The following is a 17,904-nucleotide window of genomic DNA, read 5'->3' on the forward strand; positions in this document are numbered from 1 at the left end:
ATCTGGCTTTTGTTCACACAGCGCTCGTTCCGGATCGATTACCGCAATGTTACTATGTCCCCGACCCGGGTTCGATTCGGTAATCAATTCCGGGACGTGGTTGCTTTCACACAGAAGGCGACCAGGCAATGTTACGGGAATATTGCGGGTCCGACGTGCAGTGTGAAAGGGGCTTATTTAAGCTAGAATGTATCCAGAAGCTAAAGTGTCAAACTTGTCTAATTGATGTCAGCAGGCTTGACAGGTTAGAACTGTAAACAAACCCATATCCAAAATAAGGAAAAGCCTTTATTTTTGTTCTTGTCTGTACACTAAATAAACACACAAACAATAAAACTACTCTACATCCAGTGTCATAAATACCGATTCATACTGTGAAAGGGTTTGTTCAATGGGCAACACGCCCAGCAAAAATGGATCAATTAAACTATAAATGTATAAGTAAAAAAGAAAAGAAAAGATGATTATAAATTTATTCTTCGAAGCTTAGATTCTTAGAAGGTTTTAAAACCTAATAATTACATTAATCACATTAATTCGTATTAATTCACGTGTATATTTCAATTATTGTTTTTTTGTTTTTTGTTTTTTGTTAAATTACATTAAGACAAATTACATAAACTTAGATTGTGGAGACAGGAGCGGCAGTCGGGATTGGACCGACAGGCTTTATAATCAATGCCAGAATTTACCCTTTCACACGTTTATTTTTATCCAATATTTATTTTGTGTACAATCTTTGTAGCAGGTTCAAGACTGAGACAACATGAATTGCCACAATGGTACCATTGTGTTTAGCAGAGCAAGTCAAATTGGAATGTTATTTCTTACGCCTCTCTGACCCTAGCTCAGACATTACTGGTGATTGCAGACGACATCGATGACAGCTGGGCCTTAGCACAAGTTTCTTTCATGCAGTGTCTAATCTATAGACATTTGTGACAAAAAAATGACAGACTACGGCGAGGAACAGAAGAATGAACTAGAAGCAAGTCCATTTACCCAGACTCATTTACAGGTAAGATTGACCGAAAACTGGTGAATTTTGGGGTTTATCCGACTTGCCATGAGCCAAGGATTGAGATTAAACTATAATGTTCCTTCTGTACTTTATGGTTACAATGTTACTAGCATAACATTTCTGATGGTTTGGGCAAGTGGTGGCGCTAGAGAGTTGGAGTTAGAGACTTCAGATTTGCTAAGGTTAATGTTGACACTGTCCTCTTGTCCTCTATCAGTGTGCCAAATTTCACAACTTTCCCGCAAGCGGTTCTATGGGCTGCCATAATCTTTCGGCGGAAGAATAAGAAGAAGAAGAAGAAGAAGAAGAATCCTAACGGATACAATAGCCGTGTTTCCACTGTAGGGCTTTAACCGGGCATGCTAGTGCGTGCCAGGGTCAGTCGCGTTTCCACTGTCACTTGCGGGGCTTGATTGTGTCTCGTCGGGGCTTCCTCTGGGCCAACGGCCAGGGTTTTTTTGCCCAACGAAAACCTTGGGCCAAAGCGTGCCAGCTGGGGCTAGAGGAGTGGTTATGAACAATGGCGGGGTTTCTCCGCATCTGGAGAGCGTCAGCGCGGATCATTTGAGAAAAATTACAGCTTTAAGACCAGCATTAAAGGATTTTTCAATTAAGTTGAGATCAAAACTCACTCTTAGTCAGCAGTGAGTGTTTAAAATAACTTGATCCGATGTGGATTACAATCAATACACAAGGCAGAAATATTTACAAGCGATGTAAAAGACTATGCACACTAAACATTACCAGAGTAAACATAGTATATGCAACCACTTGGAGAAATCAGACGTCAGCTTCTTATTCTCTATCACAATTGTGTATTTATTTAGTAACATATTTTATCTGTCGTCTTGTCTGAAAGTTTAGCTCCACGTAGCATAGCCTATCATCAAAATATAATAGCCTAATGATTTTTGTTCGGGAGCTTTTATAAAAAAAAGAGTTTGCGCTGCAGATCAATTCAGAAAGTTAACAGAAATAACACCAGCAATAAGCACTTTTTTGTTTTTAAATAAGTTGAGCTCAAAACTCACTTTCAGTCAGCAGGAGTCTTTGCAATAACTTGATCTGATGTGAATTATAATCACCATACATGGCAGAAATATTTATAAACAATGCAAAAGACTCTGCACGCTAAAGGTTAACATTACCATAGTAAACATGGTAAATATGACCGCTTGAAGAAATCAGATGTCAGCTTCTTATTCTCTATCACAATCGTATTTATTTAGTAACTTATATTAACTGTGGAAACCCTGTGCTATTCTGGCCTCGGTGCTACTGGCCTGAGACTATTAGCCACGCCCCGTCCGTTTTAAGCCCTGGCTCGCACTGGCCCGACAGTGGAAATGTGGCTAATAGGTGCCTAAACACCTTTGGTGCTTGGCCCCTGATAATAAGAATCCTAACGGATACGTATAAACGGAGGTCGGAGCCAGCTCCAAATCCAAATGAGTTAATGTTAACTTGTCAACAGTGAATTATTTTAGGATGTCATTGGACGGAATGTTTAGTGATTAATGACACTTCATTCCAGTAAAAATATAATCCATAGCCTTGGAGCAGCAAAATGTTTCAATGCTGATAAAAATCAAGCAGGCTAAAACTAGGGGTGTGCACCAATAGTCGAACATTCGAATATTCGTTCTGCTCCATTTATTCGATAAATGAAAATGCTATTCAAATTTCGTATAAAAAAAAAGGTTCACAATAAAACCAAATTTTTGTCACTTTCTATGATTCTCCAAAAATGATGCGCTCTCTCCACGAAGACACGGAAATTTCAGCAAAGGATAAATGGATTTGCAGCACAAAAAACGCTTTCAGTAGCTCTGCTACTAAATTTATTTGAAAATGGCAATCCATATACAGCTATGATCAGCTGTTCTCTCATCTTGGCTGAGCTTTCAACGTTGTTACGGGAAAGGATGAAGCTGAATGTAGCCGCCATCACCAACGATGAAGAGGATGCAATTTTCATTGGAAAAGAATGAGCCAGTTCTTCAGCGATGATTACAGAGAGACGAGTGGGAACAGTTCTTGCTGGAGCCATGTATTCCACCAGATGAGAATCCCATTCAGTGGTGAAACGAAAACACGAAGCGCTTCACAAAACTTATTCGCTTAGCACACCGTTATTTGTGAGTCCCGCCAACGTCTCTGCCGTCAGTGCGCGTTTTCTCCGCGGTCGGCCTTATTGTTAACAGACTAAGGAGAAGACTTTCCCCCGATCATGTTGACATGCCTGTGTTTCTTAACAAACACATGTAAAACAATAGAAAAAAAAAGCAAAAAAGATTCGCTGACAGTTTAAAAGTTTCAAAGTTAAGTGTAAGGCTGCGTTCTACAATAGCGTAATTTTAGGCTGCTTTACGTTTTTTCTTTGTTCATTTTTTTTTCCTTTGTTCACTTTTTTTTTTTTTTTTGCTTTTAATCTGTACTTTTGTTTGTTTGCACACATTGTTAAACGTTTTCAGCTACAAAACACGATGTGTACTGTTCAAGCTTATTGTAATCAAAATGACGGAAATAATAAATGTTGCTGAAAAATAACATCTGCCTCATTAAACTTAATTTAAATAAACGAATATTCGAATATTCGTTTTTTGTGAGCGATATTTGTGGAAAATGCCCATCCCTAGCTTAAACACCAGGTCTCTTAAATATCTGTTCTACAGGACAGTTTGGGGTTGTCCAGATGTTGTAATGGTTCTGAAGTCTGATGCTCACCAAGCCTTCATTTATTTGTTCAGATATACAGTAGAAACAGTTCATTTTCTTGATACTGATATAATTATAAAATTAATATCATTTAATATACTTGAATGTTTGCAGTTGTCACAAAATTAAATAACAACATCTTGGTAATAAAATTTAAACTACAATGAAAAACAATAAATCTGTTCCTCCCACTTGGAGGTCTCCGTGGAGTCCGGCCCACTTGCGGCAAAAGCTCCTCCCACTTGGATGTCTCCGGGTTGCAGCGATACCTACTTGATACAGCGAAACCTACGTATACAATAGGTGCTTGTCCCCTAAAAAGCATGTTTTCAGTTACAAATCTCAGCTTTTTAATTAAACATCAATTGCATTGTTGGGATAACATTTTGTTTGACTGCGGTTGCGTGATGTATGTGTAAATGTGCCCATACACATCTATCTCTGTTGTGACTTGTGGAACCTGATGAGCTGGTTTTGCGCAGTGTTAATAAGTACTCCCTCTCATCCATGTGTCTTAATTTGATTAATTAAGAATCTATTTCAACCGTGGTTAACAGTTGCTGTACTGTGGGGTGTAACAGCGCAACATATAATCGCCATGGGGAAAATAACCATTGAATGGATTAATTTACCACCGCTCTCCTGCTTGGCGCGACCACGGAGACCATAACATTTGAATATTCATTTATATAGCTTAGGTCAATACTTAACATTGAAAATAAGGGAACTTTCCAGGGTTACTCATCCAAAATACGGGAAATTTCAACATTGATCTTTCTGTTGCTATCCATCTACTGACAGCAAATATCCGTACTACAAAACTACTGCATTAACTAACTTTAAGCGATTTGTCAAGCTAGGTCTAAGGTGACTTTGCTTACAGATTGGCGTGAAATCGTGCTCTCATAACAACCACGCTGTTATCTAAAAAGCCCAACATCACGCTAAGGTTGCTTTCAACTAAGCAAAACGATGCTTTGAATAAATCTGTTCGCTTGAAGGGCAATGAGTTGCAACACAAACAGCACAGAGACTGACAGGTCCGAAGGAAGGGCTAAGGGGATATTTTACAGGAAAATACAAAAACGGGAAGAGAGCGGGAAAAGAGCTCAAATACGCGAGAACCCCGGAAAAAACGGGAGGGTTGACAGCTACTAACTACACTTTTGAAACACATAGTTAAAAGTCCATGTGTGAATGGTTGTTAGCACTAACCATTACTAAACTAGAAGCTAGGTAGAGCGCAGCTTACCTTTGTCCGAATTACTGTATACTGTTTTGCCGGTTCTATGATATGCAGCTCCTGAACCCATCCATTTGTGAACTGTACATGAGACTCCAATGACTTGTAGCTTCGGACCTATTCCGCTCTCAAAACAAACAAGTAAATCGAGGATATCTGTAATGGAAAAGTGCAGCGGCAAGTAGCTGTCAGTACTCCACTTTCTGTTGTTTTTTTTTCTTATGGATCCAAACCGTTAATAGTGCCGATTTTGTCCCGGTCTCTGGCATACCTATTTAGCTTATCCTTATAAATCCCACAACCTTTTCGCGATTTTAACATCTTTTTTCTTTCTCCCAACTCTGTTTCTTCTCGTTCAACTTGCTGTATGTTTACATTTGCGAAGCCATCAACATGGCCGCCGCGTCCCAGAATGCAACGCGCCGCCCAAGCCCTATAATAGTGCGAGAAATGCGAGTGCCCCCCTGTTTCATTTCTGTTCATCGGCTTAGGAGTGTTGCGCCCACACCTGTACCAGCAATGGATTCGTTTAAGACTCTACTCAAGTTCCTCACCAATAAGAAGTCCTCTATCGGGTACTGCTTCATGGCTGTTGTGACAATAGGTAGAGAACAAATTTTTGCCTTTGTGTCTTTCCAGTGTCCATGCAACCGTAGTCAGAATTTTGCCTATGGATTAACTTTTCTGCTTGGCCCTGCTGTTGTTTTGTTGGCGATTGGTCTCTTTGTTTGCACACGTCTTTGGCGGTTATATACAGGGTGTTGTCTCAACCCTTCCAAACTCTGCCCCAGTGGTAACTTTGTGGGATGCGCAAAAGTGATTGTAAAAGTGCTGTGTGGAGCCTGCATTGCCCCTGTCATGTGGCTTAGTGTAGCACTGTTAAATGGAACTTTTTATGAGTGTGCTGTTAGTGGCCTGGATGAAAATGTGCTGGTGCAAATTATCTGCAAAAACAAGACCCGTATATGCCAGGACGAGTTGCCCAGAGTGCCCTGCAGCAAGTCCCAGCTTCCTGAGAAAGAAAACACGGAACTGCTGTTGATGTTGAGAGCCCAGTCACAGGTGAGCACGGACGGTGAAATGTTTCTTTTTTTACTTTTTTTTTTTTTTTTTTCTGGAATCCTTTCAAACATGCAGTCACATTTACCATTGTTCTGTGAATTTTAGCAGGCAAAATGCAGTTGATGTGATTGGGAATTTTGCATCTTGAGGGTGAAAGATGTTCCCTTATATAGGAGATTTTGCAAAAAATTTAAACTGGTCAAACAAATCACTGTGTTGATCAACAGAAAACCATTTGAAAGTGACTTCATCATGCTTCGCTAAAACATTCCCAACTTCAGTTTACCTTTTTTGCCTGCTTAATTTCATTTAATAATAGTTTGCTATAAAACTTACATTTATTCTACCTTATAACATTCAACTGATCAATCTATTGTTGCAGATCCTCGGCTGGTCCATCATTATCATATCGGCAACCGTATTACTAATTGGGAATTGCTTTAAAAACTGTCGCTCTCAAGTAAGCTACCTTCAGTTAACTTTCCAGAAGATCTACACGGAGAACGAAAGGGAACAGTTTGAGTTGTTTGCAGAAGATTTTGCTACCAAACTGGCAGAGAGAAACCTCAAGAGTTTCTTCGACAACAAAAGTCCCGAACCTTTTCCCTTACCAAATCACAAGGCCTGGAAGGAGATCTCTACTATATACACTTTTAAGAAAAGTGAACCATACGACAGCACACTGCAGAGATATGTAGAGTGCACTTATCTTGACAGCCCTGAGAAGCAACTTTTTATGGAGGGGGAAGATGGCAAAGAGGTGGTATAGAACACTACATGGACTGGTAACTTTAGAGAGAACATTTTTAAGTTGACCTGGAAGACAAAAAGCCACTGTGAATCAAGACAGAATTATATTTTTGTTTGGTAGTTACAACCTGTTCTGACAGTTTTTAGAAATGTTGTTTTACCCATTGAGGAAGTGGTCGTAGTGCTATTCAAACTTTGTGTAATTTAATACTTTTATATCAGTAAACCAACACAGGCCTCAAGCCCTAGGGGTTTCACACATTTGAGTGACACTTTTAGTAACAACATCCAATTTGCATAGCATACTACTAAAAATGTCAAAAAATGAATCACATTCTCAAGGCAATTGTCATTTAGCCCTTGTGCACTCTTTGAATCAATAGCTCTCTTATGCCTATCTACATTTTAAAACCTTCTTCACAATATTCTTATAAAACAGACAGTGTGCAACTTTTATGCACTTCTGTATAGTATTGATAAGTAAATGTCCAGCACAATATTGATTACCTCTACAATAAGGTCTCATTGTACTTATGCCAACCAACTAAATCTAGAACATGGAAACCACATTTCTTATTTCCTCTGTAGGTTTTAAGCAGAAGACCTGACAAACAGGAAACCACATGCAGTGTCCCCGACACTCATTTCCTCAGTAGTTTATACCCAGAGATTAGTTCTGAATGGGCCTCTGTGATCAAAATGAGTTTATCTTAGCAAAAAAATTACAAATTAAAAACCAACAACAATAAAAAAGGGCCAGGACCAATTACAATATAATGTCATAAATATTACACATAGTAAGGTTGTGGTTTCAGACATGTTTGTGGTATGCTTTTCCTGCACTGTTGTGAAAGAGAAGTACATATGCCAACAACTATATTAATGTATATTAAACTGTTATTCAATGTAAGACTGTTTATAGTTAAGTGTGCAATAAATATTGATTGGAACGAAGTAACAAAATGTAGCATAATAACTAATGACAATGGAACTGAGTCTGAGCCACAGAGCATTGCCCTTGTGTACAAACCTGAGTCTGAGCTTGACTCAAGGTCTTTCCTTTAAAGGATAGGGGCAATGGCAAAAACTACAATAACAAACACTCAGTCCATCTGCCTCAACTGATTTAAAAGTAACATATAAATAAACAAATTGTTTATGCATGTGCAGTTTTGTTTGTGTGTGTGTTGTTTTGTTCCTTGATCTATGTAATTATATATTCTAATATTTGAATTTTTATTATGACTGTACAAATATTATGAATGTACTTTGACAGAAATACTGCAATTTCACCCCCATCTACCCTGCTGACAAAGGCAGTCTAGACCATCCTAGTTTGTTCAGCTGGTAAATTACCAATTCAATGTATTTCTGGTTAACATTACAAGGTGAAGGTGTGCCATGATGGCAGTGGTCAAGCTGATCTACCTGAAACAATAACAGCCAGTGCAAGTATACACTCTTTAAAGGGGCGGGGGGGTTCCTTGAGGCTCTATGCAGTACCCTGATGTTCTATACTTGGCCAATAGAAACTTTTACCAAAACTATGTAGAACTATTTTGGGGTTCAATATGAAGTGGGTGATTTAACCATTTGTGGTTCTAAATAGAACCATTTCTTTTAAGAGTGTACAATAGTATTTAAGCTAGAATGTATCCAGAAGCTAAAGTGTCAAACTTGTCTAATTGATGTCAGCAGGCTTGACAGGTTAGAACTGTAAACAAACCCATATCCAAAATAAGGAAAAGCCTTTATTTTTGTTCTTGTCTGTACACTAAATAAACACACAAACAATAAAACTACTCTACATCCAGTGTCATAAATACCGATTCATACTGGGAAAGGGTTTGTTCAATGGGCAACACGCCCAGCAAAAATGGATCAATTAAACTATAAATGTATAAGTAAAAAAGAAAAGACAAGATGATTATAAATTTATTCTTCGAAGCTTAGATTCTGAAATTTTTTTTTAAATTTATTTATTTATTTATTTATTAATTTTTTTTTTTTTTTAATTACATTAAGACAAAATACATACATTTAAGATTGTGGAGACAGGAGAGGCAGTCGGGATTGGACCGACAGGCTTTATAATCTATGCCAGAATCGAGCCTTTTCACACGCTTATTTTTATCCATTATTTATTTTGTGTACAATCTTTGCAGCAGGTTCAAGACGGAGACAACATGAATTACCACAATGGTACCATTGTGTTTAGCAGAGCAAGTCAAATTGGGATGTTATTTGTTACGCCTCTCTGACCCTAGCTCAGACATTACTGGTGATTGCAGACGACATCGATGACAGCTGGGCCTTAGCACACGTTTCTTTCATGCAGCCTTAAATCTATGGACATTTGTGACAAAAAATATGACAGACTACGACGAGGAACAGAAGAATGAACTAGAAGCAATAGAGTCCATTTACCCAGACTCATTTACAGGTAAGATTGACCGAAAACTGTATTTTTTACGCCTATAACTTCGCCCCGCTGCCTGTTAGCCAAGAGGCTTTTCATGTAACAAAGTAAGTTAAGCGTAAGAGCGAATCAGTCATCTTTTTGATTAAATTCTTTATAGCAGCAGATTAAGCTGTCACAGGTTAAGAAACAAAACAAAACAAGATGTGGAGCAGAAGTCGTGACAGATTTATGTTTACGTACTGCTTCAGTCAGTGGTCACCCACACATACTTGTTTACGTCCAGGCTTTGAGAATAAGACATGAGCAACGGTGAGCTCTGTATATTTAATTAGTTTGTTTCTTTCCTTAAAATATCTCCATTTATGCAGTGTTTTCCGAGAAGCCCACAAGCTTCACCATCACAGTTACTTCTGACGCGGGAGAAAATGAAGAGAGTAAGTTCATGTGCTTTCCTATGAATATGTTACAGTGTGTGTTCTACTATCATTATCCCTGTTAACTGTCATATTTGATATATTACGCTTTTATGGCTCATGCAGTATGATATAGGAGAAGGACGAAAATGCAATGCAGTACAATGTCGATTGAGAGATATATACATAACTGAGAGGCCCTATAAATGTGTGTATCCAATATGATACAGTAGGCTCCAAACGTGTCCCTGGAGGGCCTGCCCATTTTAGCTCCAAACCTAACTAAACACACCTGAACCAGCTGATCAAGGACTTACTAGGCATACTAGAGAAACATCAAGGCAGGTGTGTTGAGGCAAGTTAGAGCAAATTTCTGCAGGACAGTGGCCCTTCAGGACTGAGTCTGGTTTACTGTGTGTACCGCTTTCATGTGATTTCTGTCTGTTTTAGCGGTGGAGGTGACCCTAAAGTTTACATATGTGGAGAAATACCCAGACGAGCCCCCTCTCTGTGAGATCATCTCACTGGAGAACCTGGAAGATTCATACACAGAAGACATTCTAATGCTTTTAAAGGAACAGGTCTGCACAAATGACATCTTACCCAGCAAGACACATTAACAGTTGATAAAGTGCACATACTGATGTTGGCTATTTTTTTACTCTCCTTTAGTTTTTCCTAATAACCTCTTTCTTTCGTAGGCTGAAGAAAACCTGGGAATGGTTATGATATTCACGTTGGTGACAGCTGTGCAGGAGAAACTTAACGAAATAATTGACCAGATTAAGAGCAGAAGAGAAGAAGAGAAACAAAGGAAAGAAAGGGAGGCTGAAGAAGCTGAGAAGGTTTGAGCATGCGCCTTCTGAAAATAGACTAACATTAAAGGAATAGTTTACCCACAAATAAAAAATTGCTGAAAATCTACTCCCACTAAGGCCATCCAAGATGTAGATGAGTTTGTTTCTTCATTAGAGCAGATTTTGAGAAATTTAGCATTACCTCACTTGCTCACCAGTTGATCCTTTGCAGCGAATGGGTGTTATCAGAATGAGAGTCCAAACAACTAATAAAGACATTGCAACAATTCCAAAAGTTTGTTTAGCCACAATAAACAAGTACTTTTGAAAGACTGTCAGTGAAGACAAATAATGCTTTTGCTAAAGGTGTAAGTACAGCTTCTACCAGTAGAGGGCCATGATGACTAACAAAAGAAATTTGACCACTTGGGTTAAAAAAGACCAGCCAAACTGTACCACAACATAGCTATCCTTTATATTAAAATGGAAAATGTTTTCGTTTTGCTTTTCTCAGCGTGCATTCCAAGGCACTGTGGTGACAATTGAGAACTTCTTATCATGGAAGGCTAAATTTGAGCAAGAAATGGCAGAACTAAAGAAAAAAGGGCAGAAAGAAGAGGAGCAGTCCGGAAAAGTAAAACTCACAGGTGAGTTGCTATCATAACCTTGAAAGTAGTTTGGAAACCCAAATCTGAACCACCTTTTGTCATGTTCTGCTCATTTACTTTTTATATTACAGGAAAACAGCTGTTTGAGACCGACCACAATCTTGACACATCAGATATCCAGTTCTTGGAAGACAGTAAGCAATGTCTTTTATTATTATTATTATTTTATATTCAAGCTGCCATAGGATGCCTTTTTCTTTTTGAAGCTTTTAAACTTGATTGTCCTTCAAAGTTGGTCTTCTTTGCTCTTTTCCTCGAGGTGGGAACAGTGTAGAAGTAGACGAGTCACTGTTTCAAGACATGGACGATTTGGATTTGGATGAGGATGACCCTGATTTCAACCCACTGGATTTATGCAGTGATGAGGACTGAATTGTTAACTCTCATATAGATGCCGACGTCCTCTGTAGCAGCCTCATGGAGCATGACTTTAGCTCACCCATTCTAAACACAAAACCTTTTTCATTCACTACCATATATGATTTTACAATATATGTCAAACATGTTGTCATTTGTTACAATTATTGCTATTAAAAAAACATTCTCTTATTTTGCTGAATGGTCTCATTAACACAAGAGTTGCATTAGTCTGGTGTTTCCTATAGATGTGACCGGGCAGGTATTACATCCTGAGTTTAACTCCAATCACGTTCTGTTTTTTTCGTCTGTCTGTATCTATTCAGTACATGCCATTAAAAATATATATTTGCCAAAAAGTATTAGGATATTCAAATCAACACTTAAGGAAATCACTGAAATTTGATGAAAAATCAAATGATTCTGCTCCACTGTTTCTGATTAACATTGACTTTATATTATGTATCAATATTTAAAGGGAGGGTACAATGCTGTTTTATGCATTCAGAGTTGTTTACACTGTTAAAGAGTTGGATTCTCATGCTAAACATGGCCAAAGGTCTAATTGTGATTTCCGGGTTTTGTACAGGTTTTTTTTTTCAATCGTGGCTCTTCATGACTAAATGTAGGGTGGAACCATAGGCAGAGTTTAACTTTTATTCTTGGGGGTGCACTTTTTAAAATGTATACATGTCCTACATTTCATATATTTATATAACATATATTCGACATTAAAATAAATTAATGAACTTTTTTTCCCGAGGGTTACCTATGCACAAAGATTGTTTTTTTTTTTCTAGCAGTGGAAACAACTTAAAATATGCAATCATTTTTGCTCATAGAGGTTAGAGTAATACATCATTCTAAACTATAAAGGGTCTAGTTTTATAAAATGCTAGTGCTTTTAAAAAATAAATAAAACATAATTTCTGCCGTCTCTAGCTTGAACATTGATGAACCTATTTTCATTATTATTATAGAAAGCTTTAAATCATTACTTTATAACCAAATAATTAAAAATGAAAATATAAACTCTTATATTTTTAAATCAGTGCATCTAAAGGCACATCCAGTGAGATGATGAGTAACTTTTTTCTTCTCCATAATTTATGGATGTCTAAATTATAAAAATAAGAAAAAGCCTAAAACAGGCCAGATTATCATTTGTGTTTTAATTTATAATTCTGTACAATAAAAAGAACAGAAAGAAAGAAACATAGGCTACATATGACATATATGTAAAACTTTGTCCTGTGATTGTATAGAATTTTTTTTTAATGTTGCTCTGTTCTGAATACCTTAAAATATAAAGAATTCCCTGTAACGTCTGATAGGCCTATGTGAATTCTTTATTATGATATTGTATTATTATCCATGCAACAAATGCTTTAAAAATACTTTATTGCATTCCAGGACCTTTTAAAGTACTTTTCACTATAAAACTTATGGGTAGTTTGAATGTAAAATATTGTCATGAGTTCGCTGTATTCCCATTTGTGAAATAGTTGCTGGTTCAGCCGACAGAAATGCAGGACTTTAATAACTGCTAAAATGTTGGTGGGGGAGTCTGCGCGCTCATGGTACACACAGTCATCTTTACATTTCACAAGATCCACTTCAGCTGTCACGACAAGCCGAGGGTGAATAAGCCTTGCGGACGTGCTTTAACTAAATACTGCATCACGCGCCACACTGAAGGCCATCGCTTCAAATCACCGGTCCAATTCATCCAGAAATAACTCCCTCCACCACATTTAAGGATGCAGTACTACTCTATAGATACTCAAGATTAATATGAGATTGGGTGAAATTGTGCGTTATGTCCCTTTTGAGAATTATATGTTTGGAATTAACTTTATTTTGCATTTAACTGAAACATTTGTTTATTTCACTAAAAATAATGCACACGCAAGATTTAGAATTGTACATTTTTTACACAAATCCTCTTTTTAAAACAGTATTCCAGAAGAGGACAGCAGTGAGTGACGCCACATATCTGTCTGACGCTGCCTTGAACTTTAATTTGATAAAACTTGAAAACTGAATAGATTTAAATTTATTCCTGTGATGGCAAAGCATAATTTTCAAAAGCCATTACACCAGCCTTTAATGTAACATCATTCTTCAGGAATCATTCTAATATGCTGATTTGATGCTAAAGAGAAAGTTATTTTTTTATATAAACGTATTATTATTATAAACGTAAAAACAATTACGTTTTTCAGGATTTCAGAAGTTAACTGTGTAAAAGTATACACTGTCACTTTTGGCCAATTAGATGTATCCTAGCTGAATACATTTATTAATAAATTAAATGTATCAATTTATTTAACGGACCCCAAATATTCTAAACCAAACAGTAGGGTGCTTTATCTTCCCAAAATAAATAAATAATAATAATTTACTGACTCCAAACTTTTAAACCATTTCAGATTTTCTTTATTTGTTTTACTTTTTTGATTTCAAACCATGCTGATGAGCTTGAATAAATCATGGTGTGATGAGATCATTCATATCCCAGATGAAAGAAAGAGGAACTTCTTTCATCTTCTGTTGGTACACTTTGTCAAATCTCTCATTCTGTGCCACAGTGAAATAGTTCTTCCAGTCACCAACAGTTCCTGTTCAGAGTTAAGGTAGTAAGATTATATTCTAGTCAATGACTAAATTCAAGTTAATAACATTCAAATTACTTAATGGAAGAGATTAGGGAGAACATTTTCAAATGTTATCCTCATGTTTAGAACAGATGTAATACTTACATGCACATGAGAAAAATATAACTATAAATACGCTGTAGGAATGACAGGATGGGTGGAAACACATTGAGAAAGTTTGGTTTATAAGAGTATATGAGTCAACCCAAAAATGAGCACACAGTTAAAGTATAATTATTAAGTTCACTACAAGTAAAAATTCTTGTCCATGTTATGAAATGAAGATTCTGTCATCATTTACTCCATCATGTTTTCCCCCACCTGTATAACTTTCATTCTTTTTTCACAAAAGGTTAGAATCTGCAACCACTGTTTACTTTCACGATGACAGATCCTTCATTTTCACAATCACAAAACTATGTTGGTGTTCTGATTTTTAATTGTATAATTTTATGATTTAACTTAATCTGTGTGCTTGAAACAGTGAGGTGTTATGTAGCTACCTTTCCTCAGAAATGTTCCCAGCTGGTGGTTCAGCAGGATGACAGGGATCTGCTGGTAATTGGCCAGAGGATTGTTCTTCATATTTTTGAAGGTACTGTGCTCAATAACGTCATTCAACTGCTGTGATGTCAAGTTCCTCTCCAAGAATGAAGTGATCCTTTCAACCACTGCCCGTAAGTCCTGCAAGCATGCATGGTTGATAAGTTACAGTAACAATTCTGGACTGATACTCTTTTTTTCTATCTTCTTTAATGCTTTTGAAAGAAGTCTTTATAACAAGGCTGCTTTTATTTTATCAGTAAATGCAGTAAAAACATTAAGGGTGTCCGCAGGTTTTATGAAAGTAAATTCAAGATGTCTTAAAACCAATTAAAGGAAGGAATTAAGGAATAAATATGTTAATTAAATGTAAATGTCTACATAATTGTATTAGCGGCACTTTAAAGTTTGAAAATAACTTTCAACAGTTATTGAAATTCTATGTTATTTGACTAAATCTAGTTCAACTACAGGAAAATAATAAATGTTGCCTTGGCAACAGAAACAAAATAAGTTTTATTTCAGTTAATTTTATTTCAACAAAAATATTTTCATGGTTTTAGTTTAAAATTTCTCAGAAAACAAAACATGACACCTTAATTTTGCCTCTCAAGTACATATTTGTATGGGAAAATGAGACAAAATGCATATATACCTAATCTGTATTTTCAATGTATACTTTCTGCTCTGATTTAATACAATTTAATTTGTGGAACAGAAAACGAAAACTTAGTATACTTAGCTTAGTGTTTTTCCATAAACTGTAATACTTCTTTAGGATTCTTTGATGAATAGAAAGTTCAAAAGAATAGTAGCCTATCTAATTTAAATAAAAAATATTTCTTAAAACAATTCCTACTAACCCCAAACTTTTAAACGGTAGAGTACAGTTTATCTTATTTATCAAGAAAACAAGCAAACCAGTCAAACCTTAATCATCTCCTCATATGTAATGTACAAGAAGTTCATCTCGTCTTTGTGGGAGCACCAGCTCTTGACATGCTCAAACCAGCAATTACCAAAAACTGAAACACACGATATATGTTGAGTATTGCTGGTCAAACAGTTGCTTTGATTGAAATTACAACTTAGATGAAAAGATTGTTTACCATTTCCTTCCATGAATTTCTCGAAAAATGTATCAAAGTCTTTTGGGGTCTCCAGCATATTTGCATATTTGTGAAAGTGAAAATAAGACACCAAAACATCCTTTGGATTCCTGGCCACATAGATGACCTATTAGTCATTAGGAAGAGTGAAGAGATCATGTAAACATTTGCAATACACTTAAGGAGACTGCACATGCAAAACTGCAAGAGAAGGCAGTGGTCATAATTATTCAGTACATGATTATTTCACTGAAGACATTCAGATGCAGTGGTGATAGAAACGAGCTCACCTTGCCCTTCTTTTGTTTCAGTCCAAGTGGCATGAATTTGTATGGAAGATGAGACACTCGAATCCTAGGGGAAGGGGCAGAAACAAACTGTTTCCTAGAATCTAAAAGTTCAATCCATGGTACTCGCTCAGAATTCAGCTGATTATTTGTCGCTGTAACATCACCCTTGACCTCTATTAGACTCAGGATTTGCTGCAACCAAATAGTCCCTGCAAAGATGATCAACAGAGGCAAGAACATGTTTACAAATGCGCTAATAAATTGCAAATAGGATGTCTTTTAAGATTACTAATTAAGATTTTTTAATTATGCCATACTCAGTTAGCATGGATTTACAGTTATAAATAAATAAATATACTTTACAGTATAAATCTAATGTTCATGTAGTGTTTGCTCACACTACGTTGAGAGCAGTTTATGAGAAATAAAAAATAATAGCAACTGTGGCTTACATACTGTCTGAGTTTAAGCCAACACAAATACAGTTTCATAAACAGTAAGTTACAATTTTCTCGTCCAAAAAGTGAAGAGATGTTATGTTCTGTACTGCACTTTTACCTGTAGTATATGGCTCCAATAGATCGCTTACCTGATTTGGGGTAAGTAATGACAAAGACATCCGAGTCTTGAATCTCAAAGTTCTGAACTTGATCCACCACCTCGGGAGAGTGGATTCCAGATATTAGGTTGAAGCCTCTAAGAGGGACCAGCTTATATTCAGGGGCCTCACCGCTGCTCCGACTGAAACCCTCTGAGAGACCAAAAATGTAAATAAAGATACAAATTCAATTTAAAACATGTTACAAATTATATGTCAGTGTCTACATTCAAGTATTCACCAAGAGAATGTATAAAGCAAATATGAATTCATCAAAAAAAAAAAAAAAAAAAAAGATATAAACAAACTAAACAATATTTACACATAAAATCTCTTAAGTGAATTAAAGGGCATACATATATTCATGGAAACCTTAGCATAAAGAATGTCCAGCATTTGACTGGGGTCAGGCAAGCTGCAATGTTATTTCGAGGGTTGCTCATATTACGGTAAGAACTACAGAGAACTGATTTGAATGCAAGTTCTCTTCCGGTGAACGCGATTTTTAGATTTTTTTCAACACAGCCCAGTTTCACTAGAAAATGATACACAACAGTCCGTCACGGTCTGATGTTGAATTCCAAAATACAATTACTCCAATACCCATTATATTACAAAATAAGAGAACATATTGTTCAATATATAAATGTAAATCAAACAGACTCAAAGTGTTACGTTGCGTTTTCTCTCCCACAGACCACAAGTAGAGATAACGCTTAGCCTTCCTGTCAGCTTACCTTGTAATATTCATATTTATAATAAATGAGGGCCAAACTCCCTCATTTATAATAAAAAAAATAGTTCATTATTAGTTAATCTTAGATTAGTTCCATTGATTAATATTAACGGTACAACCTTTGGTTTTTATAACAAACGTGTCAATGTTTAAACTAACATTTACTAAGATTAATAAATAATTGAGTTGTTTTTTCATTGTTAGTGCATATTAATTAATGTAGTTAACTAAAATTACAAAATGGAACCTTATTGTAAAGTCTATGAGGGAGGAATCAAGTGATGTAAAAAATAATGTATGTATCCAGATGGATTAAAATCCCATTGTTTTGGCAGCAGAAAGTGTTTATGTAAAGAAAAAAAAAAATGTTGTGAGAGAATTTTTTACATTAAGCCAAATGATGGGTTTTGGTCCTAAACTATGGTGTGCTGCCTACCTGGTCAGTTCAACCATGCACTTACCTGCCATTTCTCTCTCTCTCTCTCTCTCTCTCTCTCTCTCTCGGTTTCTCCTCTTGAGT

At 36.5% G+C, this 17,904-nt stretch overlaps 3 protein-coding genes across 5 annotated transcripts; 2 read left to right on the forward strand and 1 right to left on the reverse strand.

Moving 5' to 3' along the window:
• The first annotated feature begins 986 nt into the window (after positions 1–986).
• Positions 987–11,643, forward strand: LOC128030561 (RWD domain-containing protein 1). 2 transcript variants are annotated; one of them, XM_052618284.1, is made up of 7 exons: positions 987–1,018; positions 9,585–9,650; positions 10,080–10,210; positions 10,331–10,474; positions 10,941–11,073; positions 11,166–11,228; positions 11,354–11,643. In XM_052618284.1, the coding sequence occupies exons 3-7, from the start codon at positions 10,193–10,195 to the stop codon at positions 11,464–11,466; spliced, it is 471 nt and encodes a 156-aa protein (XP_052474244.1). In that variant the 5' UTR covers positions 987–1,018; positions 9,585–9,650; positions 10,080–10,192; the 3' UTR covers positions 11,467–11,643. The 2 variants fall into 2 exon arrangements, with proteins under 2 accessions (XP_052474244.1, XP_052474243.1); XM_052618283.1 differs by lacking the exon at positions 987–1,018 and adding an exon at positions 9,067–9,237.
• On the forward strand, positions 5,361–7,963 carry LOC128030558 (calcium homeostasis modulator protein 5). 2 transcript variants are annotated; one of them, XM_052618279.1, is made up of 3 exons: positions 5,361–5,586; positions 5,740–6,044; positions 6,427–7,963. In XM_052618279.1, the coding sequence occupies exons 1-3, from the start codon at positions 5,376–5,378 to the stop codon at positions 6,811–6,813; spliced, it is 903 nt and encodes a 300-aa protein (XP_052474239.1). In that variant the 5' UTR covers positions 5,361–5,375; the 3' UTR covers positions 6,814–7,963. The 2 variants fall into 2 exon arrangements, with proteins under 2 accessions (XP_052474239.1, XP_052474238.1); XM_052618278.1 differs by having other exon boundaries at positions 5,361–6,044.
• Positions 11,644–13,867: 2,224 nt separating the features above from the next.
• On the reverse strand, positions 13,868–17,877 carry LOC128030565 (amine sulfotransferase). The gene is made up of 7 exons (XM_052618289.1): positions 17,846–17,877; positions 16,640–16,801; positions 16,051–16,259; positions 15,761–15,887; positions 15,582–15,676; positions 14,612–14,792; positions 13,868–14,072 (listed from the first exon to the last, which is right to left on the reverse strand). The coding sequence occupies exons 1-7, from the start codon at positions 17,850–17,852 to the stop codon at positions 13,942–13,944; spliced, it is 912 nt and encodes a 303-aa protein (XP_052474249.1). The 5' UTR covers positions 17,853–17,877; the 3' UTR covers positions 13,868–13,941.
• Positions 17,878–17,904: the final 27 nt, after the last annotated feature.

This window comes from Carassius gibelio, chromosome A16 (assembly GCF_023724105.1).
Source record: "Carassius gibelio isolate Cgi1373 ecotype wild population from Czech Republic chromosome A16, carGib1.2-hapl.c, whole genome shotgun sequence".
Lineage (NCBI taxonomy): Eukaryota > Metazoa > Chordata > Actinopteri > Cypriniformes > Cyprinidae > Carassius > Carassius gibelio.